Raw genomic sequence first — 25347 nt, forward strand, 5'->3', positions numbered from 1 at the left:
GGTCAGGACTCATAGTAGCTTCAATGGCCCAACATAAATGAATACAACTCTGGTTTAAAGTTGGAGTTCTCCCCTCTTACATACGTTGTTGTTGGGGATGTAACTTTTTTATTCTATGTGTTTTTTACCTGTTCATTCTGTATGATGGTTTGATTGTGTTGAGATTGAACTGCCTCACATATGTGAGCCTGTAGCTCCCTGATAGTCTAAAAAAACACTCTCCATCACCTCTTCCAAATGCCTAAGATCTAAATTCAAAGTGAACCTGTCAGCAGGATTGTGCACAGTAACCTACAGACACTGTCAGGTCGGCGCCGTTATACTGATTATATTGATACCTGTGATGAAATCAGTCTTGTTGTTTAATCTTTATTTGTAGTTTTCAGTTAATGAGATTCTCGTGCTCTGGGGTGGGGCTGTGCACCGGGTTTTATGTGGTGCTCTGCTTACATGTTCATCTGTTGCGGTCGGCCGGCGCGTCAAAACGACACTTGCGGATGCGTCAGCGTACATCCGTATGGCCTGTGTACCCAATGTTAAAAATGGGTACGCAGGACGCATGTAGATGTAGGCAGAGCTGAAGGCAGAGGTGCTGCAGTGGGCGGGTCTGAATGGAGGAAGTAGGCTGCCACCGCAGCGCTAAACAATGCAAGTGTGAAACTAGCCTTAGATGGCAAGAATAATAGGTAGCTGGGTCAGAACCAGAAGGACAGAATCTGAAGACACAAGAGTAGTCAGTAAACGGGCCACGGTCACAACAGGAAACAAATACACAAGCCGGGGGCTGAGCACAGAGGACTGATCCAGAGAGCAACCCAGTATCTGTCAGATTCTGGAAATATGCTTTGAGCTTTAGTAGGGTGTGGTACTTTCCATTTGGCTGAAGTAGGGAGAAGATTACTCCAGCTGGACAGCAGGAACAAATCCCAGATGAGATTGGACACACCAGATGCAGAAAACCCTAATATAACTAAATAACAGAAAACCAGAATAGTCGAAATCCCCATAAAGTGATTACATTTTATAAATTAATTCACTGAGGGTTATAATCTATAGGAGGAGTGAATATTTTGATTCCACAGCCACTTTTCGGAAATTAACACGCAGTGAATGTTGGAGAGTGAAAATTACACATTTGCCATTTTATTACCCAACACATAGTGCCCAGATTGTGCTCCAGGAGACACACACCGCAAATTAAGTGGATTCTTCTCACTATAATATTGCTAAATACAGGGATTCTAAATGCTGTTTGAGCACACTGCAAGACTCAGAAGTGAGAGCGGATTTTGCTGGATTGGTTTATGGAAACCTTATTGCTTTTAACAGCCTTTGAGCCACTAGTAGTGTGGGAACCTCTGTTTTTCCATTGACAGATGATGGACCTGAGTGGGGACTTTTTTGTGAGATGAGAATTGATATTATTTTTGCCTACATGTCATTGATTGTTTTCTTTTTATTCAATATTTGGGAGTCAGAATGAACAAACAGTTGAACAACATGCACTACTGGTTCATCCTATAAGGTTTTCTATTAGACTGTGAACTGTCATTGTCTTGGTAAATAATTCAATTTTTTTTACATAAACTGTCCATAAAAATGGTAAACCAATTAGAAATGTTCAAAAATATAAAACTCAAGGATATTTTATTAAAAAATAATTGTTTTTTATCTTTTCAGATGACTGTACCAGGAGATCAGAGGAACAGCTGACATCTTCAATTTTTAAATCTGATAATCTTGAGATGCTACAAGATACAACTGAAGTGAATGCTATTACTCCAGATATACCATCATCCATTCACAGCAAAGATCTCTCATCTGATCCTGTGGAACAGGTCCCATCTTCTGATTCATTACTGACTAGTAAGGAAAGTCACGAAAGAGGCATTAAAAAACAAACTGCTCCTAAAGCAAATAAGTCTTTTTCATGTTCAGAATGTGATAAATGGTTTAGCAAGAAATCGACTCTTGTTCAGCACCAGAGAATTCACACAGGGGAGAAACCTTTTTCCTGTTCAGAATGTGGGAAATATTTTGCACAAAAATCAAATTTTGTTAAGCACCAGAGAACTCACACAGGGGAGAAGCCTTTTTCCTGTTCAGAATGTGGGAAATGTTTTAGCCAGAAAGCGCATCTGAATGACCACCAGAAAACTCACACAGAGGAGAAGCCTTTTTCCTGTTCAGAATGTGGGAAGTACTTTAACCGGAAAGACAATCTAAATATCCACCAAAGAACCCACACAGGGGAGAAGCCTTTTTCCTGTTCAGAATGTGGGAAATGTTTTAACCAGAAAAGGAGTCTTCTTATACACCAAAGAACTCACACAGAAGAGAAGCCTTTTACTGTTCAGAATGTGGGAACTGTTTTAACCGGAAAGCGCATCTTGTTAGTCACCAAAGAACCCACACAGGGGAGAAGCCTTTTTCCAGTTCAGAATGTGAGAAATGTTTTAAACATAAAGGGAATCTTCTTATACACCAAAGAACTCACACAGGGGAGAACCCTTTTTCCTGTTCAGAATGTGGGAAATGTTTTAACCAGAAAGGGAGTCTTCTTATACACCAAATAACTCTCACAGAAGAGAAGCCTTTTTCCTGTTCAGAATGTGGGAAATGTTTTGCAAAAAGTCACATTTTGTTAACCACCAGAGAACTCACACAGGGGAGAAGCCTTTTTCCTGTTTAGAATGTGGGAAATGTTTTAACCAGAAATCGATTCTTAATAGACACCAGAGAGCTCACACAGGGGAGATGCCTTTTTCCTGTTCAGAATGTGGAAAATGTTTTAGCCTGAAATCTTCTCTTCTTAGTCACCAGAGAGCTCACACAGGGGAGAGAAGCCTTTTTCATGTTCAGAATGCGGGAAATGTTTTAAATGCAAAATAAATCTTGATGACCATCAAGGAACTCACACAGGGGAGAAGCCTTTTTCCTGTTGAGAATGTGGGATATGTTTTAACCGTAAAACGAATCTTTTTAGACATCGGAGCAGTCACACACAGGAGAAGCCTTTTTCATTTTCTTAATGTGGGAAATATTGTGCTTGGAAATCAACTGTTAATAAACATCAGAGACATCACATAGGGGAGAAGCCTTTTTTATGTTCAGAAAGTTGGAATCTTTTTAACCAAAATTTGATCTTCTTAAAGCGGTTGTCTCTTGTCATTCCTCTTGTTTGCTGACAAAAGGATAAAACTAAACTTTATTATTAATTCCAAATGTAAAACTATACCCATAGTTCACCCCCTGAAGGTTAGTCAGAAGGTGACTAATAGATGTATCATGTGTCCCACTGTCAGGGACAGGAGGGACGTTTTGCCGACACACGGCTATCACATTCGCAGGGAGCTTATTTTAGTTTTCCCACCGCTGCCACCAACTGTGATTAAAAACAGCAAACAAGTCTATTGACCTATCAATTTACCACAAGGGCTTATTTTAGTTGTTCCACTGCTGCCAACAATATCCCACTTTCGGCTCTGCTTTGGAACTCGCAGCTCTCCGGCACCCCCCTTACTCTCACGTCAGTCAGGGAACTGCACCTAGGATAATTGGTCTCCGGACGGGCCTGCTTCAATGTGGACTGGCTGTTAGGCATGCTGCAGCGAGGGAATTATAAATACTCCTAGCCGCAGCCAGAAGATAAGCTAATAAAACCCGTTCCGTCACTGCCAGCGTTACCCAACTAGCCCAGAACACACTTCGCTGCCACGAGCTCCGATTCCTCAATAGAGGGGTCTGAACCCAACCCAAATTAGTAGCGTAATTAACTTTGAAGAACATGCAAATTTGTTATAGGGCAAGGAGAAACAAAACTAGTAATTTTATATTTTACTTCCAAAAGGTAGGCAGTGTTAACAAGAGGTATAAAAAGATTTTACAATATGAGACAATTAAAATATGTACAAGGCAATTACAAAATAACAGGGACTAAGAAGAAGAAACACTCACATTTTGCTTAGATCATTTCAGGCTGACCAGGCTGTGCGGGGGAGGGGCGATACATCAAAATGCATCAGAGGTTCTTGGTGTGACCACTTCCAAGGCACCAACTGGCTCCAGACTGACTGACAGTAACTTATACCTCTGGGCTTGTGACATCACTGAGTTACCAACGCCCTCCCCTTTTCTCTGAGTTGCAACTTGTTTAAGAAAACTTTGAAGTTACATAACTGGGATGGAGAGCCTAGCAGAATAACGGCAGAACCATCACTCATCTTGTCTTGGAATTAGCTTCCTATCAACTCTAAGCAAAGACTGTCTGTTCAACTCGGTTCGGGAGAAATCCATTTCTCGGATTCTGCTGGTGCTAGTTTAGAAAAAGGCGCTGTGGTGTAGATTTAGTATTGCCAGTCCCAAATGTAATTTTCTTATTCCTAACATAAACTGGCGTTGAGTTACGCCGAATGGTTAGATTCTAAATCCCATCCATTTTAGCCACAGAGCACATGTTGGAGACGAAGAAGTTCTCTCTGCCAAGTAACACATTCTTTTGGGAGGGATGAGTAAGGAGTGTCATGTTGCAGGCAGAGGAATGAAGTGAGCTAGTGAGAACAGCCTGCTGATGGGGAAAGGAGGGTGGTCAGGGAAGCTTGTCTCTGTGCAGCTATGAATGTAGCAGAAAGTTCTGGAAAGGTGTGTTAATAAGAAAAACCATATGTCATATTTACATTATCGTGACACCCAAGTTTCAGTATATAGGGTGAGGTGATCCTCTACACTTGTTTGCAACCATGACAACCTCATACCTATTCATCCAACCCCCACTCCCCCGGTCCTCTTACCTGGAGTACTATGGAACGCACGCTCTGTCTGCAACAAGCTATCGTTTATCCATGACCTCTTTATCACCAACAAACTCTGCTTCCTTGCCATCACTGAAACCTGGCTCACTCCGTCTGACACAGCCTCTCCAGCTGCGCTTTCCTATGGCGGATTCCATCTCTCTCACACCCCTCGCAACAGCAACAAACGTGGTGGAGGAGTTGGCTTGCTCCTCTCCGATACCTGCTCCTTTACCCCAGTTCCTTTGCCAGCCTCCGCTACTCTTCCCTCGTTCGAGGTGCACTCTGTCCGCATCTATTCCCCCTCCAACTGGCTGTCATCTACCGCCCCCCAGAACTAACCATCTCCACCTTTCTCGACCAATTCACCACCTGGCTACTCCATTTCCTTTCTGATGACATCCCCACCATCATCATGGGTGACTTCAACATCCCCATTGACACTTCCACCCCAGCTGCCTCTAAACTTTCTATCGCTCACGGCTTCCCTCGGCCTCACTCAATGGTCCTCTGCGGCCACCCACAAAGATGGTCACACGCTGGACCTTATCTTCACCCGTCTCTGTTCCCTCACTAATGTCAATAACTCACCCCTCCCCCTGTCTGACCACAACCTACTGACATTCTCTTCCCTCTCCTCTCCTACTGTGCAACCCCCGCTCCATAAACTCTCTCACCCTCGCAGGAATCTCTAACACCTCAATTTACAATCACTCTCTGAGTCCCTTCTCCCTCTTACAGACATAGCTTCCCTTCATGACACAGATGCTGCTGCCATTTTTTATAACACCACAATAACAGCAACACTTGATTCGGCTGCCCCCCCTTACACAGAGCAAAACTCGTACAATCAACAGGCAGCCCTGGCTGACCAGCCTGACCAAAGAACAAACTTACTTCGCATCTCTCATATTCTCCCTGTCTCTCAACCCTAATCAACTCTTCAACACTTTCAATTCTCTACTCCGTCCCACAGCACCTCCTCCCCCTCCTCTCATTTCTGCTGAAGACTTTGCCTCCTTCTTTAAGCAGAAGATCGACAAGATCAGACAAAACTTTGGCCCGCAGCCCCCAATGCCCCTCTTAGCCGCTCAGCCCTGTTCTGCAAAAGCCAGCTTCTCCACCATGACAGAAGATCAGCTCTTCACCCTTCTGTCAAGATTACACCTCACCACTTTTGCCCTCGACCCACTCCAATCTCCCCTCATCCCTAACTTGGCCACAGTCTTCATCCCATCTCTAACACTCCTCTTCAACCTTTCATTTACAAATGGTGTCTTTCCCTCATCCTTCAAACATGCCTCAATCACACCCATCCTCAAAAAACCCTCCCTTGATCCATCCTCTGTGTCTAACTATCGCCCGATATCTCTTCTCCCTTACGCCTCAGAACTACTGGAACAGCATGTATATCTTGATCTGTCCTCCCAACTCTCCTCCTGTTCCCTCTTTGACAGGTTACAATCTGGCTTCTGACCGCATCACTCAACTGAAACTGCCCTAACTAATGTCACTAACGACTTACTAACCGCCAAGACCAAGCGACACTACTCTGTCCTCCTTCTCCTGGACCTGTCCTCTGCCTTCGACACCGTAGACCATTCCCTCCTGCTACAGACTCTCTCATCTCTTGGCATCACAGACTTGGCCCTATCCTGGATCTCATCATACTTGACAGACCGAACATTTAGTGTCTCCCTCTCACACACCACCTCCTCACCTCGCCCCCTGTCTGTTGGTGTTCCTCAAGGCTCTGTCCTAGGACCCCTACTATTCTCCATCTACACCTTTGGCTTGGGACAGCTCATAGAATCCTATGGTTTGCAGTATCACCTCTATTCCGATGACACGCAGATCTACCTATCTGGACCCAACCTCGCCTCCTTACTGACTGAAATCCCACAATGTCTGTCTGCTATCTCAGCCTTCTTCTCTGCTCGCTTTCTCAAACTGAACATGGACAAAACAGAATTCATCATCTTTCCCCATCTCACTCTACCCCTCCACCAGACCTATCCATCAATGTCAATGGCTGCTTTCTTTCCCCAGTCCCGCACGCTCGGTGCCTTGGGGTGATCCTCGACTCTGCGCTCTCTTTCAAACCAAATATCCAAGCCCTCGCCTCCTCCTGCCGCCTCAAATTCAAAAATATTTCCCGGATCCGCTCATTCCTCAACCACGAAACCACAAAAACACTAGTGCATGCTCTTATCTCCCACCTCGACTACTGCAACCTCCTACTCTCTGTCCTCCCCTCTAACACTCTGGCTCCTCTCCAGTCCATCCTACACTCTGCTGCCCGAGTAATCCACCTGTCTCCCCGCTATTCCCCAGCCTCCCCCCATGCCAGGCCCTTCACTGGCTTCCTATTGCCCAGAGGCTCCAATTCAAAACCCTAACCATGACATACAAAGCCATCCACAACCTGTCTCCTCCATACATCTGTGACATGGTCTCTAGGTAGATCTCCTTCTCTATTCCCCCTTATCTCTTCCCACAACCGCATACAAGACTTCTCCCGTGCTTCCCCCATACTCTGGAACTCTCTGCCGCAACACATCAGACTCTCACCATCAACGGAAACCTTCAAGAAGAACCTGAAGACCCACCTGCTCCGACAAGCCTACAGCCTGCAATGATCCTCGGTCTACTGAACCACCGCACGACTTGCTCTACCATCTCATACTGTATACTCATCCATCCTTGTAGACGGTGAGCCCTCGCGGGCAGGGTCCTCTCTCCTTATGTACTTGTGTGTCCCTTCTCTTACACATGTTTAATATACTTGTCTATATTTCCCCTTTTCACATGTAAAGCGCCATGGAATAAATGGCGCTATATAAATGCATAATAATAATATGTGCAACACAATTGTCTGGGAGATCTGTGCAATTATTTAGTATGAATATGGAAATGATCTCTGGAAGGTAAGTGTTCCCTGAGTGGTATATACTGTATTTTCACATACTATCTATTCCTCACACTGGAGTGGCTTATAAACTTACGAAGTATATAGTGTGAAGTCTGGGATCTTCCAATATGTGGCTAGTTTTCTGACTGTTTCGGATAAAGTGATACATGATTTTAGGGTTTTAATCCTCTAGTCTCACTTGAATATAGGTCAATATCAAATAGTCTCTTGATGAGTCGTCTTTGGTGAGGACGACGAAACCCGTAGAAATGAGAGACTTGGAGAGTGAGTGTGTATACGTCACCTCACCCTATATACTGAGGCTTGGGTGAAAATGATTTTTCTATTAGTCACCTTCTGACTAACCTTCAGGGGGGTGAATTATGGGTATAGTTTTACATTTGGTATTAATAAAGTTAATCAAGGTATAAATATATATAGTTTATCCTCAGTGAACTCATTCCTCATGTTTGGCCTCATTAAAATAAAAACACTCAATACTGCGCTGGTGTGCCGGCTCCACTTCAGTGGTGTCGAGACTCACTGTCCCGGGGCTTATGTGAGTTTCTTACATCACACGAGCCCTGCACCCAATCAGTGCAGCTTCACAGTTCCCGCCTTCAGACGTATTAAACATCAACAGGAAGCCAGGGCCGCGGCTGCTCTGACTGCCTCATGATGCTCGATTTGTCCAAAAGTGGGGACAGTGACACCAGCGCTGATTGGCTACAGGGCTCACATGACGTAAAAACCTCAAGAGACCCAAGAACGCAAGTGCCAATGTCAAGGGAGTTTCAGTCTTCCAATTAGAAATCGTCCAGACCTGAATAAGTAAGATGCTTCTTTATTGGACATGCCGGCATGGAGAGAGAATGACGACCACACCAGGTGTGGGCCGTCCTCTGTCTAACTCAATACATATTCTTAAGAGTTTAAATAGCAAAGCCGAAAGGCGTTGAAAACACTACATTTGCAAAAAGAATACATGGAATATGCTTCGCTTGTTAGCAATCCTTCTTATCTACGTTACCAGAGAAGTCACGCAAGACAAGGAAAGCAGCTAACGTTCACAAAAAGTAACGCCCAAAAGTAACACCCATGTCTTTACAATACAGTCAGCTGAAAAGAGTTTCAAAGTCTTAAGCAAAAATAAATGGCATATATGCAGTCATGTGCATAGATACATATATACATACATATATATATATATACACACACACACACACATACACGCAAGGGTATATATATATATATATATATATACAGTGGGGCAAAAAAGTATTTAGTCAGTCAGCAATAGTGCAAGTTCCACCACTTAAAAAGATGAGAGGCGTCTGTAATTTACATCATAGGTAGACCTCAACTATGGGAGACAAACTGAGAAAAAAAAATCCAGAAAATCACATTGTCTGTTTTTTTTTCATTTTATTTGCATATTATGGTGGAAAATAAGTATTTGGTCAGAAATAAAATTTCATCTCAATACTTTGTGATATATCCTTTGTTGGCAATGACAGAGGTCAAACGTTTTCTGTAAGTCTTCACAAGGTTGCCACACACTGTTGTTGGTATGTTGGCCCATTCCTCCATGAAGATCTCCTCTAGAGCAGTGATGTTTTTGGCTTTTCGCTTGGCAACACGGACTTTCAACTCCCTCCAAAGGTTTTCTATAGGGTTGAGATCTGGAGACTGGCTAGGCCACTCCAGGACCTTGAAATGCTTCTTACGAAGCCACTCCTTCGTTGCCCTGGCGGTGTGCTATGGATCATTGTCATGTTGAAAGACCCAGCCACGTTTCATCTTCAATGCCCTTGCTGATGGAAGGAGGTTTGCACTCAAAATCTCACGATACATGGCCCCATTCATTCTTTCATGTACCCGGATCAGTCGTCCTGGCCCCTTTTCAGAGAAACAGCCCCAAAGCATGATGTTTCCACCACCATGCTTTACAGTAGGTATGGTGTTTGATGGATGCAACTCAGTATTCTTTTTCCTCCAAACACGACAAGTTGTATTTCTACCAAACAGTTCAAGTTTGGTTTCATCAGACCATAGGACATTCTCCCAAAACTCCTCTGGATCATCCAAATGCTCTCTAGCAAACTTCAGATGGGCCCGGACATGTACAGGCTTAAGCAGTGGGACACGTCTGGCACTGCAGGATCTGAGTCCATGGTGGCGTAGTGTGTTACTTATGGTAGGCCTTGTTACATTGGTCCCAGCTCTCTGCAGTTCATTCACTAGGTCCCCCCGCGTGGTTCTGGGATTTTTGCTCACCGTTCTTGTGATCATTCTGACCCCACGGGGTGGGATTTTGCGTGGAGCACCAGATCGAGGGAGATTATCAGTGGTCTTGTATGTCTTCCATTTTCTAATTATTGCTCCCACAGTTGATTTCTTCACTCCAAGCTGGTTGGCTATTGCAGATTCAGTCTTCCCAGCCTGGTGCAGGGCTACAATTTTGTTTCTGGTGTCCTTTGACAGCTCTTTGGTCTTCACCATAGTGGAGTTTGGAGTCAGACTGTTTGAGGGTGTGCATAGGTGTCTTTTTATACTGATAACAAGTTTAAACAGGTGCCATTACTACAGGTAATGAGTGGAGGAAAGAGGAGACTCTTAAAGAAGAAGTTACTGGTCTGTGAGAGCCAGAAATCTTGTTTGCTTGTTTCTGACCAAATACTTATTTTCCACCATAATATGCAAATAAAATGAAAAAAAACAGACAATGTGATTTTCTGGATTTTTTTTTTCTCAGTTTGTCTCCCATAGTTGAGGTCTACCTATGATGTAAATTATAGACGCCTCTCATCTTTTTAAGTGGTGGAACTTGCACTATTGCTGACTGACTAAATACTTTTTTGCCCCACTGTATATATATACACGTACACCCATGCACACAAAAGAAAGGACTTTATTACAATTATTATAACATTCCCTCATCTTGTAATAAAATCATTTATCTGTACACATTGGAGACAGATTTCTTTTTGTCAGATTTCACAGAAGATCTTCATATAATCTAGAGGGAGAGTAATATGTTCAGTATATTTATCATTAAGTCCCAATTTTTCATTCTTTCATTGGATTCCAAGGTCTCCATTCCTTGATGCATAGTTTTTGTTATGGCAGAGTCAATCAGTCTTTGAACAAGTCCTCTAATGCATAGAATAGCACAGCATCCACAAACAATCAGCACTCCGGCCACGATGGTAAGAGATGTCAGCGCAGAAGTGAATAATCCGGACCATTTCCCAAACCATCCTTCAATCCAGGAATATGTCGTCATATCCAGAGTTCTCAGCTAATTCATTAGACAGGGCAGTCAGTCCATCAAGAGCTTTGGAGATACTTCAATCAGGATCTGAATTAGGGATAAAGGGTGCAACAAAAATCCTCCAAACATTTTATATACACCTCCCTTTTCTGCTACTAACTTGTCTAATGCCATCCTATTCTACCAAGCCATGAGAGGAGTTGGTCCTAATTGCTCAGCTATCCCTTTAACTGCATCTCAGGTATAATTAACAAATCTCTGCTGGTCATAATATAAGTAATTTATCCAATCTACATTCATTTTTATAATCACCCACCAAATTATGGATTCCCACCCGGCTGCTACCTGGTTCCTAGCCTTGTACTCGTTGGTCACTCCCCTGGGAACTCCAATGTCATCTCTGTAGATACTAGAATGGAAGGATCCTTGCGGGGTTTCATGCTTCAGTCTCTTCCCACTACGTACCTTTGGCCATATCCCTGTTGACAACAGGTGGAACGGCATGATTGGCTGGACCACCGCACAATCCCCTCGGGAACCATGTGGTAGTCTGGCTCTTATCTTTTTATCACCGCATAACCACCATATGTCCGCTCTCAGGGTAGTGTGGTCTGACCATATGGCTGAGTACTTGGCCCTGTGGGAGACAATGATCCATTCTTTACAAGAGTCGCCTTGGAGCTCTCCGAAGTCGTGCCCATGCCCTGGAAGACTAAAACAAGTATAGTTACCAGGATTAGCAATCACCTGTGGTGGGATATCCGGTTTCTCAAGTGGAGGATATAAAAATGATAACATTTTACATTTTCCTTCCCTTTCTGAGCAGACATAAGTTTTACTATACAACTTAATTTTTTTTAAGCTTTTTGCAATGTATTTAAGCCATTCTAACCATTTATTCTTCTCCTCACAGCCTCTCTCTAGAGCTAGTTTATCTTCATAAGTTAGGTTAGACAATCTAACTATGAACCCTATGGACACTGTTATGGTTCTCTCTGGCATACCTTCCTTGGGTCTATGTATGCTATTATTCTGAACTTCTATGTAGAAATATCCCATTGGGTCTGTTCCTGACATATCAGCTCTTCTATAACCTTTGATCCCTCATCTTAGGGTTTTTTAAAGTTCTCAGTAGCTGATTACAATTATTCTTATTTGTGTAAAGGGATCTCCTCTTTCCTAATGGAGAATCAGGCTTTAAATCTACGTAGCCATAAGGCTTATACCTATAGTCTCGGGCTACAATGTCCATGCTGCTTTACTCCAGTCACACACATCCATCCCCTCTGCTATTAGAGCTCATAACACAAGCATACTTATCAGACTCTGCTAGTTTCACAGCTTGTTCCCTGTCTCTGTATCATTTATACAACAGACAGAAATCCAGTAACATGGCGACCTCCTGCCCGATTTCAAAAGTAGGATTTAAAGTCCTAAATCTGAAACCATTCTACCACCCTGGACTTTCCTCTCCTGCTGGGTCTATTACCCTCCACTCTCCCATCACTATGGTCACGAAGAATATACATGTGACTAACCCTGATGTACACATCCTAGATCTGACCGTCTTGTCCGGGTAGGGGGATGAATGGGAGACTTCACCAGTTTGAGACAAGCTTTCCCTTGTGGAAAACCTCCCTTTGTAGCTGGACTTTGACAAGCAAGTCAGATCCTACTCTGTCCCTACCTGTCTGACAAGTTTACAGTATGAGAGATGGATCCAGGAATCTTGACCGCAGTAGGAGAAGTTTACAGGACTTGGTAAGGACCTGCCCACTTAGGATGGTGCTGGTGTCTCTTCTTTATCACCTTCACAAGGACCCAGTCTGCAGGTTTCACAATCTCAGGTTTTGTTAGTGGGTTTCCTGGAACATAACTACGAGTAGAAACTTCTTTGTGAGTTAATATCTTAGCCATATATTCTGCTAATGTACAATCAACTTCCGCATCTATCCTTTTAGAGGATTTTAGCTGAGGTAACAGAAAATATCTCCCGTATATGATTTCAAAGGCTGTCAGCACTGCCGATGTCCGTGTGACATACATATTTAGTACAACCAATAGGAGACAGTACAACCAATCTTTCCTGTTTCCTGCATGGTCTTTGTCAACCTATTTTTCAAGCTCCCACTGTGTCTCTCAACCAGTCCGGCTGACTGAGGATGACAAGCACAGTGGTTTCCCAACTCAATTGACAATGTTTTAGGTAATAACAACATTACTTAGTTTACTATATATTTTCTGGAACCCCAAATCTGGGTATGACTTCCTTTAGAAGGGCCTTCGCTACCATTAATGCATCAGGGTGGACAGCTTCAATCCACCTGCTGAAAGCATCTATAATAACAAGGCCGGACTTTTTCCCTCACACTTGTTCAATAAAATCCATACAAATGTGTTGGAATAAGTATTCAGGGTGAGGACATTGTCCTCTCTTTGGTCTCAGATTTTTACAAATAATGCAGATTAAACAAAAATTTTTTAATAGTTAGTAAAGCCATACATCATAACTACGTAAGATATGACCTCTACCATCCCTCCTGTTGAGACATAGCTTATGCCATGGCTCAATACTGTGACATATCTTAGGAGGTCACTGGGCAGTTTATACATATAGGGCATCTTTAAAAAAAAAAACCCTTTTGTTACCAATTTTTTTTTTTTCTTTTCTTTTTTATGCCAATAGCATGTTATCCACATATAAGAGGATCTCGCTGGCTTCTGGTGACTCACATTGAGCTAGGTTAGCCGATTTTACCTGGAAAACAATAGTAGGTGATTCACAGTACCCTTGTGGGATTCCGGTGAATGTATACCTGCTCCCCTTATATGTGAATACAAACCAAACCTGGCTATCTGGATGTACCAGGATGCTGAAGACATTACTGACATCACTGTAAAGACCTTATCAATCAATCAATCAAATTTATTATCGCCAAGTACATATTACATATATACAAGGAATTCTTTGTGGCAAAGAGGCAACATAATATATAACAACAGATACAACAAGTAACATCTAACAAGACAGATACAGTATATAGTCTACACATGACGATTTAATTGTGGAACAGAGAGTGGATAGAAGCTGTTCATATGGCGGTTGGTGCTGCATTTGGGGACTCTGAAGCGACGTCCTGAAGGGAGTAGTTGGAATGAGGAGTGTCCCGGGTGAGAGGGATCGGATGAAATTTTCAATGCGTGGGATCGAATACTCTTATCATAAAGATCCTGGATTTTAGGCAGGGGGGAGCCTATAATTCTCTCTGCTGTTCTGAAAGTCCTTTGTAAGCGGAGTTTGTCATGCGCAGTGGCTCCCCCATACCAGACTATCAGAGAGGAACAAATCACAGATCTGATGACAGCATTAAAGAATAAGATCAGCAGATTCTTAGACAAACCATATCTTTTCAGCTGACGCAGGAAGAACATCCTTGTCATGATCCAGTGTTGGATCTGGCGGTATTAAAAGCACAAAGTGAACTTTTTTTTTACTTTGGTTGAGTTCAAAGGTGTTTTGACTGTCCCCGGTGGTGGTTAGCGGTATCGCACCTTAGGTTTAGGTTAATGTTCACTTAATTAGGGATCAGGTGTGACTCCCTATAAAGGTGTGCTTAGGGGGTTCACTCACCGCTGGTGATATTTCTTTCTGAGTTGTTGGAGAGCCTGGTGGAAGGATGGAGCGGGATAGGAGTCCTGCGCAGTCAGCCAGAGAGGATGAGTGCCAGCTAATGGTGTCTGCAGGAAGGACTGGCATGGCTTGGTGGAGTCGCAGTTTATGGTGTCGGCGGGAAGTGCGGGCATGGCTTAGAGGAGTGGCGACTAGGAAGAGAGTTGCACTCAGCATGTTTGACTTGGTTGCTGAGAACTGGACTCGAGCATGCTTGGACTCTTGGCAGAGGCTGGACTCATCTTGGGACTCTGTGTACTGGACTGCTGCAAGTGGTGATGGACTCTGCTTCCAGGCTGCACGATGGTGACGGATCCAGTTATGTGATGGATCAGGGTGGAGGAGAAGATGCACACAGGTGGTGGCTCTGTTGCTAGGAGCGCACGCAACAGAGCAAAGATAAGTGGTGTTTCCCGTGTATTGTCTCTTTCCTCATGTGTGTTATTAGTGCAGTGGTGGGATTAGTCTCCGCACCGACCCACTCCCTAGTGAGGGTTTAGGGTCAGGGCGAGCAAGGGCGTTAAGGTATGCGTGCGGCAACAGGTGCGGAGCCTGTTTAGGGAATGTAAGGAGTGCAGGGACACTGGCTCAGGGGAGCTTAGGAGGTCTCCATGTCCCCATTCCCTATCGCAGGGCCCACCATTGTTAAAGTTTCCCAGGTTCCCCCGTTATTATTTGATTATTGTATGTATAACGTGTAATACCTAAATTCGCCAGGTGGAGGCGGCGTATCCACCTGCACGTTTTATTATTTAAATGCGCCCCACTGGAGGCGGTGTATCCAGGGTCACGTGTGTCACATGGGTTCGCCTTGCGGAAACATCTGCGTCCAGACACACGTGACCATGACATTATCACCAGCCCTTACTTTTTTTCTGGTGAGCTTTGGCCATGTGGAGACCTTTGGTAATTGCTGCCGGTCCTCACTGAGGTGCAGTGGGGAGCGGCAAGGTGTGTTTAAGCCGCTGCAGCAGCAGTTATCAGGGTCTGGGGCCTCTGCTCAGATAACCAGAGAAACAAAAATGGCGGCTGCGGTCTGGCAAAAGCCCCTAGAGTCGCTGCTGGGGAGCGGGACTTGCTCTTGCACGGGGAGTTACCCAGGCAGGTGGGAGGAATGGTGCCCCACGGAGCTGCCTGGTATTCCCCGAGGTGAAGGGGTACATCCCTGTGATGAGCAGACTAGGTGTGTAGTCGCTGCTGGGGAGCGGGACTTGCTCTTACAGGGGACGCACCCAGGCAGGTGGGAGGAATGGTGCCCCACGGAGCTGCCTGGTATTCCCCGAGGTGAAGGGGTACATCCCTGTGGTGAGCAGACTAGGTGTGTAGTCGCTGCTGGGGAGCGGGACTTGCTCTTACAGGGGACGCACCCAGGCAGGTGGGAGGAATGGTGCCCCACGGAGCTGCCTGGCATTCCCCGAGGTGAAGGGGTACGTCCCTGTAGGGAGCAGATTGGTGAATAGTCCACGGGGCTCATGCCAAATCTTCGATGCCGCCCCTCCTGGTCGTGTGGAGGTGACCAGCGAGTATATATATATTTTCCTCCATATTCCTGCGGCTATGGTACTAAAACCCCCTAGAGTCGCTGCTGGGGAGCAGGACTGGTTCATGCAGGCGGGCGCACCCAGGCAGGTGGGAGGAATGGTGCCCCACGGAGCTGCCTGGTATTCCCCGAGGTGAAGGGGTACGCCCCTGTGGTGAGCTGACTGGTGTGAGTCCACGGGGTTTTACGCCAAATCTTCATACCATCGAAGAAGCCGCCCTCCTGGTCATGTGGAGGCGACCAGCGAGTGTATATTTCCTCCACTTCCCGGTCCCCTTCTCCTCCTGGTGTGTGCAGCAGGTGTGCTGCGGGGGAGTAGGGACAAATCTCTACCCTCACCATTAACCAACCCTAAGAGGCGCAGTCCTCATGGTGAAAGGGTTGGAGGGTGGTGTCCCTTGGTGAATAGCGGGGGTGTGAGTGTGGTGACACAGGGGGACGCCTCGGTCAAGTCCAGAGTGAGTTCACCAAAAAATGACAAATGTATGTGTGCAATAAACGTTCAGGTCCGGACCTGTGTGTGAACGAGCATGTATGTGTGCCACCAAAAAACATCTTGTGGAAATGTGTTGTGGAGTCTGATCAGCTCTGAGCAAACCTACACATACATTAACTCGTTCCCCAGGTCGGCGCTGTGGAGATGAGTGGTGCCTCCAAAAGGAACATATATTGCCAATATCAGCGGTGTTTGTCATAAACCTGAAGTGTCAGGGAATGGTGGGGTGAACTCAGGGTCTGGGCATCCCCGCTGTAGGTGTTTCCCTAATGAGGGGTGGTCTTGAGGGTCCAGAGGCCCCTCATTAAGGAGGGGATACTGTCATGATCCAGTGTTGGATCTGGCGGTATTAAAAGCACAAAGTGAACTTTTTTTTACTTTGGTTGAGTTCAAAGGTGTTTTGACTGTCCCCGGTGGTGGTTAGCGGTATCGCACCTTAGGTTTAGGTTAATGTTCACTTAATTAGGGATCAGGCGTGACTCCCTATAAAGGTGTGCTTAGGGGGTTCACTCACCGCTGGTGATATTTCTTTCTGAGTTAATAATAATAATAATAATAATAATTTTTATTTATATAGCGCCAACATATTCCGCAGCACTTTACAATTAAGCGGGGACATGTACAGACAATAAATTCAATACAAGTTAAGACAATTCAAACAATGACATTAGGAGTGAGGTCCCTGCTCGCAAGCTTACAATCTACAAGGAAATGGGGGGACACAGTAGGTGAGAAATGCTTGTTAATTCAGGTCTGGCAATTATAATAGGGATTTTCATATAAAGCTGCATGATCCGGTCATCAGCCCGTGTGTTTAAGTGCAATAGACAAGTATCAAGTGCAGTTATGTGCATGAAGGGTGTGGAGACAGATGAATAGTAGGGTGCAGATTCAGAATAATATTTGGAAGGGGGGAACAGGGCAAAGTTAGCTTGCTGAGTAGTTGATGTGATAGGCTTCTTTGAAGAGATGGGTTTTCAAAGCGCGCTTGAATAGGTCAGGGCTAGGTATCAGTCTGATCGTCTGGGGAAGTGCATTCCAGAGAGCTGGAGCAGCACGAGAGAAGTCTTGGAGACGGAGGTGCGAGGTTCGGATTACGGGGGATGTTAGTCTTAGGTCATTTGTAGAACGGAGGGCACGTGTAGGGCGATAGACAGAGATGAGAGAGGAGATATAAGGCGGTGCAGAACAGTGGAGAGCTTTATGGGTGAGAGAGATGAGTTTATACTGGACCCTGTAGCGAATAGGTAGCCAGTGTAATGACTGGCATAAGATGGAGGCATCGGTGAAGCGGCTGGACAGAAATATGACCCTGGCTGCCGCATTCAAGATGGATTGGAGAGGAGAAAGTTTGGTAAGAGGGAGACCGATCAGAAGAGAGTTGCAGTAGTCCAGACGAGAATGAATAAGAGCGACAGTAAGAGTCTTAGCAGTTTCAAAGGTGAGAAAAGGTCGGATTCTGGAGATGTTTTTAAGATGCAGGTGACAAGAGCGACTGAGTGATCGGATGTACGGAGTAAAGGAAAGTTCAGTGTCGAATATGACCCCAAGACAGCGGGCATGCTGCTTGGGAGTTATGGTTGAACCCTCCAGGGTTATTTCGATGTTAGGTAGAGTGAGGTTAGTAGAGGGGAGAAACACAAGAAGTTCAGTTTTAGAGAGATTTAGTTTCAGATAGAGGGAGGACATGATGCTAGAGACAGCAGACAGACAATCCTTGGTATTTTGAATTAGGGTAGGGGTGATGTCAGGGGAAGAAGTGTATAATTGGGTGTCATCAGCATAGAGATGATACTGGAACCCAAATCTGCTGATTGTTTGTCCAATAGGGGCAGTGTATAAAGAGAAGAGGAGAGGGCCTAGTACTGAGCCCTGTGGGACCCCGATAGTAAGGGGACGAGAAGAGGAAGAGGAGCCGGAAAAAGATACAGTGAAGGAGCGGTCAGAGAGGTAGGAGGAGAACCAGGAGAGGGCTGTGTCCTTGAGGCCTATAGAGCGGAGCATAGTGAGGAGGAGCTGGTGATCCACAGTGTCAAATGCGGCAGAGAGATCCAGGAGAATCAGCAGGGAGCAATGACCTTTCGATTTAGCTGTTATTAAATCATTAGAGACTTTAGTGAGGGCAGTTTCAGTAGAGTGTAAAGAGCGGAAACCAGATTGTAAGGGGTCGAGAAGAGAGTTATCCTTGAGATAGCGGATTAGACGGGAGTGGACCAGGCGTTCCAGGAGTTTAGAGATGAAGGGAAGGTTAGAGACAGGTCTGTAGTTAGCAGTGCAGTTCTGGTCCAGGGATGGCTTTTTAAGTAAAGGGGTTATGATGGCATGTTTAAATGAGGAGGGAAATATACCTGAAGAAAGAGAGAGGTTAAATATTTTAGTCAGGTGAGTGGTGACCACTGGTGAGAGAGACTGCAGGAGCTGTGAAGGAATAGGGTCACTGTTGCAGGTTGTAGGCCGAGCAGAAGCGAGGAGCTTGGAAACTTGTTGTTGGAGAGCCTGGTGGAAGGATGGAGCGGGATAGGAGTCCTGCGCAGTCAGCCAGAGAGGATGAGTGCCAGCTAATGGTGTCTGCAGGAAGGACTGGCATGGCTTGGTGGAGTCGCAGTTTATGGTGTTGGCGGGAAGTGCGGGCATGGCTTAGAGGAGTGGCGACTAGGAAGAGAGTTGCACTCAGCATGTTTGACTTGGTTGCTGAGAACTGGACTCGAGCATGCTTGGACTCTTGGCAGAGGCTGGACTCATCTTGGGACTCTGTGTACTGGACTGCTGCAAGTGGTGATGGACTCTGCTCCCAGGCTGCACAATGGTGACGGATCCAGTTATGTGATGGATCAGGGTGGAGGAGAAGATGCACACAGGTGGTGGCTCTGTTGCTAGGAGCGCACGCAACAGAGCAAAGATAAGTGGTGTTTCCCGTGTATTGTCTCTTTCCTCATGTGTGTTATTAGTGCAGTGGTGGGATTAGTCTCCGCACCGACCCATTCCCTAGTGAGGGTTTAGGGTCAGGGCGAGCAAGGGCGTTAAGGTACGCGTGCGGCGACAGGTGCGGAGCCTGTTTAGGGAATGTAAGGAGTGCAGGGACACTGGCTCAGGGGAGCTTAGGAGGTCTCCATGTCCCCATTCCCCATCGCAGGGTCCACCATTGTTAAAGTTTCCCAGGTTCCCCCCGTTATTATTTGATTATTGTATGTATAACATGTAATACCTAAATTCGCCAGGTGGAGGCGGCGTATCCACCTGCATGTTTTATTATTTAAATGCGCCCCACTGGAGGCGGTGTATCCAGGGTCACGTGTGTCACATGGGTTCGCCTTGCGGAAACATCTGCGTCCAGACACACGTGACCATGACAATCCTCTATTGTGCTTTTCTTATAATAGCATCCACGTTTTCCCCCATTTAAGATCATGAGAGATGATAACACCAAGGAATTTGGTCTCTGTGACCCTAAGAACCACTTCGTCATGGATGTAGATTGGAAGTATCTCATGTTGATCTTTCCTAAAATCCACAACCATCTCAGCAGTTTTTTTAGTGTTGAGTACAAGATTATTGGCTTTACACCAGTCACATTTTCTTTCCACCTCACTCCGATACAAGTCTTCAGCATTTCCCCTGATGAGACCAATCCGTGTCATATCATCGGCAAATTTCAAGATTTTTACTGAGTCTGCTGAAGAGATGCAATCATTCGTATAGAGAGAAAACAGTAACGGGGACAAAACACACCCCTGAGGTGCCCCGATGTTTGTGACGAAGGTGTCCGAAGTGAATGGTCCAACTTTTACACTCTGTATCCTGGCTGTCAGGAAGTTATAAATCCACAAGCATAAGTTGAGAGGGACTCCAAGAGCTACCATTTTCTTATGAAGTAAATTTGGATCAATGGTATTGAACGCTGAGCTAAAGTCCATGAAAAGAATCCGGACATATGAGTGCAGTTCATCTGTATTATCCAAAATGTACTTCAGTGCCAGATTGACAGTGTCGTTTGCCGAACGATTCTCCTTATAGGCAAACTGAAGCGGGTCCCATAGCTTCTGCGTGAATTTTATCAGGTGGGACATCATAATTCTTTCGAAGACTTTCATAGCTACAGATGTGAGTGCTACTGGTCTATAGTCGTTCAACTCAGAGGATCCCACTTTCTTGGGGACAGGGATAATTGTGGAATTTTTCCAACACTGAGGTACAACGCACTCTTTCAGTGACACATTGTATATATTTGTCAGTATAGGGGCAAGCTGGGTAGCACATACTTTCAGACACATTGGAGATACACCATCAGGGCCAGGTGCCTTTTTGACCTTAAGTCCCTTTAGGATGCGTATCACCTCTGCCTCGGAGATCACTACTTGGGTGTTGCACAATGAATGATCTTTATATGAACAGACTGAGGAGCTTAGAGATGAATAGCCACTGTGTGTAGAGCTTGCCTCAAATCTGCAGTAGAATTCATTTAACTCTGCTGCCAGACTTCTGCTGGGGTTCACTATAGTGGGGTGGCTTTTATAATTGGTGAGGTGACCTCTCTTAATCCTCTCCATGCAGATCTAGTATCTTTTGATGAGAACCTTTCCTCCAGAATCTTTGCATACTCGTGTTTGGCTAACTTGATCTCTTTAGATAGCGAGTTCCTAAGTTTCTTGAATTCAGTAATATCGCCTGCTTTATAAGCCTCCTCTTTTCTCTTACGGATCAACCTGACTTTATTTGTAAACCACGGCTTGTTGTTTCCCCGAAAGTGGACAGATTTGGATGGAATAAACGTGTCTTCACAAAAACGGATATATGAGGACACTGCATCAACCCATTCATCCAGACCCGAGCATGTTTCCTGGAATACCTCCCAGTCCGTGCATTCAAAGCATGCTTGTAGTTGCAATTTTGCCTCCTCAGACCATGTCTTCTTTGTATAAACTGTAGGTTTGGATGTTTTCAACCTTTGTCTGTAGGCTGGAATTAAATGAATTAGACAATGATCTGAAAAGCCCACTGCTGCTCTCCTCACTGCCCTGTAGGCCCCTTTTATGACTGTATAGCAGTGATCAAGCGTATTGTTCTCTCTCGTGAAGCAGTTTATATGTTGAGTAAATTTGGGGAGATCCAGGTTGAGTTTTCCTTTGTTAAAGTCCCCCATTACGATCACAAATGCTTCTGGAGATCCTTTCTCCCATTCTGATATTTTGCAAGCTAATTCACCAATAGCAGTTCCGGCCTCCAGTCATTCAGCAGAGTATGGGGGTCTGGCACTGTGGGGGCTCTTGTTATCACAGCCTCGTTTACAGATGGGGGCGCCCTCCCTACTGGAAACAAGGCTGTGTTACAAGGTGAGCTGGACAGGGTATAATCACCCCTATTATCAATCCCACATCTGCAGGTCATGAGGACCACAATGATTCTGGGTATGTGGTCAATTCTTCCTCTAATTCTGGGAAAGGATCAGCATTTCTCACTCGTTCCCCCGCCTCGCTGCAGGTGGACACTGGGTTTAGAAATGGTGTTCCACTTTAGTACTTGTGAACATGCCTGCAGTCTGGCATTGTAAAATGAGCCATCGCCCAAATCCTCCCATTGTTACTTTCCTTACACTCCAACAAAATCACCAAGGAATTTCCATGATCTACCTTTACATCTGGAGAGGGAAATATGTGGCACAGTACCTCTAAAAAGCAAAAACAACAATTTAATTTGTCCTGACAGATTACAACTGACAGCACAGTTCCCTTTATAATTCCAGTATATGGTGTGCAAAGAACAATCTAGAGCATGAAAATTCTCATATTTTACATCAGGACCCCTGAAATACCTACAATACATTTTGCAGTGTAATTCTTCTGGTGTGTGAACATCTACATTTGTATACCTTTATCTATTGCTTCCTTGACGAAGGACTCAGTAATTGAGGATGGTCCTGCAGTTATTAGATCTAGACTGTAATAATATCTAGATTCCCCATACCCCTGGAGCACCATTGTCTCAGCCATGGATTTCACCTATAGTCCTGCAGCAGTAGGAATTATTCCCGGGCTCAGGGCTTGCATCATATCCCTCCCACACAGCTGATAATATAATTTGTGTAATTGCACTTTTACCTATGCCGAGGGCCCGGTGTCTCCACAGGCGTAGACAATGGTTCTCTGTGTCTTACCACTTGCTCCTTTTACCACTATGCAGGCAGCAGACAGTCCAATAGTCGGTATCTCTTCTGGATGTACTAAGGTTCTAGTGGCTCCTGAATCAATAAGAAAAGTGACCTCATGGCTTCCCACAAGGACGGTTACTTCTGGAAATACAGTGTTCTATATATACATTTCTATTTCATCCAAGTTAAATATTACTTCAGGAATCTTACTTTTTTCCTCTGGCAAAAAGGGATCTGATATTTGTAATGTGATGCTGTTTTTATCAATTGCATTTAGTCATTGGTTTTGTATATTTGGGGCGTATTGTCTATCTGGGCATTGTCGGATAAGGTGTCCAGTTTTCCCAAAATGCCAACAAGATAGTCTGTCTCCTACTCTCTTACCTCTCCCCCTTCCTCTACCCCTGTGCCCTTGTCCTTTATTTGGATCTTTTTGGGCAAAGAAGATCTCACACCTATCATCAACTAAAAATACCTGACCCTTTTTAGCTTTTATTTTTATTTTTTTGTCCTTAAAGTACCGGTCTGCATGTCTGGCATAATCAAAACTTCAGTCAGTCGGGCTGTCCTGTGTGTAACCATGTGTTTGGTAATATACCCACTTATTTGGGACTGTCAACCCTTTAAGAAGGCGTTTTTTAATTGCTGTTCATAGAGGGTATCATTCATCATGTTAACAGGTGGGACAATGCCACTATGGATGTCAAATACCTCTTTAATTCTGTGATAATATCTATCGACATCCTCGTCATCCTGCTGTATAGTCCTATTAATTTCTGTCCAATTTGCTGTACCTGTGTACCTTGTCCTTACTCTATCCATTAAGTTCCCCATGTTCACAACTTATCTTACAATCTCAAAAACTGTTAGTTTAGCTTTTATAGTACCTTCTACTGGTTATTCAAGATGAAAGGGACATCTGAATGTTCTATTTTCAAAGACACACAATTTTACTCTCTATATGGTGCAAAAGTTAGGCTTATCAATAGAGTTGAGCGATACCGTCCGATACTTCAAAGTATCGTATCGGATGGTATCGGCCGATCTTTAAAAAAAGTATCGGTATCGCCGATTCCGATACCGGAAGTCCCATTCAAGTCTATGGGACTTCCGGTATCGGAATAAGAAAAACCCTTTCCTGCCCTTGTACAGCCTCTCTGGGGTCTGTACGGGCCTTTCGGGGGGCTGTGCCGGCCTGCCAGGGGGTCTGTGCAGGCTCCGGTGGTCTGTGCCGGCCTGCCGGTGGTCTGTGCAGGCTCCGGGGGGCTGTGCCGGCCTGCCGGGGGGCTGTGCCGGCCTGCCGGGGGGCTGTGCCGGCTCCGGGGGTCTGTGCAGGCATCGTCCGATGGGACTACAAGTCCCATCGGGCGATGCCTGCTACCATGACAGTGATTGACACATTAGCCAATGATGGGACAGTAGTAGTCCCATCATCCGGCTAATGTGTTAAATGTAAAAAAAAAATAAAAAAATTACATGCTACATACATACAACATGCATACTACATACATGCTACATTCATACTACATGCAACATACATACTACATATATACTACATGCATGCTACATACATACTACATGCTACATACATACCATATACATACTACATGCATGCTACATACATACTACATGCATGCTACATATATACTACATGCATGCTACATACATACTACATGCTACATACATACTACATATATACTACATGCATGCTACATACATACTACATGCTACATACATACTACATATATACTACATGCATGCTACATACATACTACATACATACTACATGCTACATACATACCACATATATACTACATACATACAATACATTCATACAATACATACATAGACATACAGTACATATAACATAGAGTAACATACTTACCAATACTTGTCACATTGTTCCCCGAAGCCATTGTCTTTCCGGAATAAATATTAACATAACAAACCACAAAAATACTCACCCACGATCCGAAGCAGTCCACGAGTGTGTCCCACGACGATCTTGGGTAGAGAACGGCAGCATCAGATGATGCTGCCGTTCTCTACGGGCTGCAGGAATCCAATGACGGAAGGTAGGTATCCTTCCGCACTGTATTCCTCCGCCACTTAAAAAAAAAAAGTCCCTAGTCTCACTTTATGCCATTGCTGTGTGGGAAATTCCCACGCAGCAATGGCATAAAGTGAGACTAGGGACTTTTTTTTTTTTAAGTGGCGGAGGAATACAGTGCGGAAGGATACCTACCTTCCGTCATTGGATTCCTGCAGCCCGTAGAGAACGGCAGCATCATCTGATGCTGCCGTTCTCTACCCAAGATCGTCGTGGGACACACTCGTGGACTGCTTCGGATCGTGGGTGAGTATTTTTGTGGTTTGTTATGTTAATATTTATTCCGGAAAGACAATGGCTTCGGGGAACAATGTGACAAGTATTGGTAAGTATGTTACTCTATGTTATATGTACTGTATGTCTATGTATGTATTGTATGTATGTAGTATATATGTGGTATGTATGTAGCAT

General features: G+C 44.8%; 1 protein-coding gene and 1 pseudogene across 1 annotated transcript in view; one reads left to right on the plus strand and one right to left on the minus strand.

Annotated features, from left to right (window-relative positions):
• LOC141047322 (uncharacterized) overlaps positions 1–3085 on the plus strand; it is a 32852-nt gene extending 29767 nt beyond the window's left edge. Inside the window, exon 8 of the mRNA XM_073542383.1 lies at positions 1681–3085. Coding sequence (XP_073398484.1) covers positions 1681–2576 — 896 coding nt within the window. The 3' untranslated portion in view covers positions 2577–3085. The remainder of the gene's footprint in view (positions 1–1680) is intronic.
• LOC141047308 (uncharacterized) overlaps positions 1–25347 on the minus strand; it is a 442763-nt pseudogene that overhangs the window by 148855 nt on the left and 268561 nt on the right.

This window comes from Dendrobates tinctorius, unplaced genomic scaffold (genome assembly GCF_039654945.1).
Source record: "Dendrobates tinctorius isolate UK_male_01 unplaced genomic scaffold, ASM3965494v1 ptg000126l, whole genome shotgun sequence".
Lineage (NCBI taxonomy): Eukaryota > Metazoa > Chordata > Amphibia > Anura > Dendrobatidae > Dendrobates > Dendrobates tinctorius.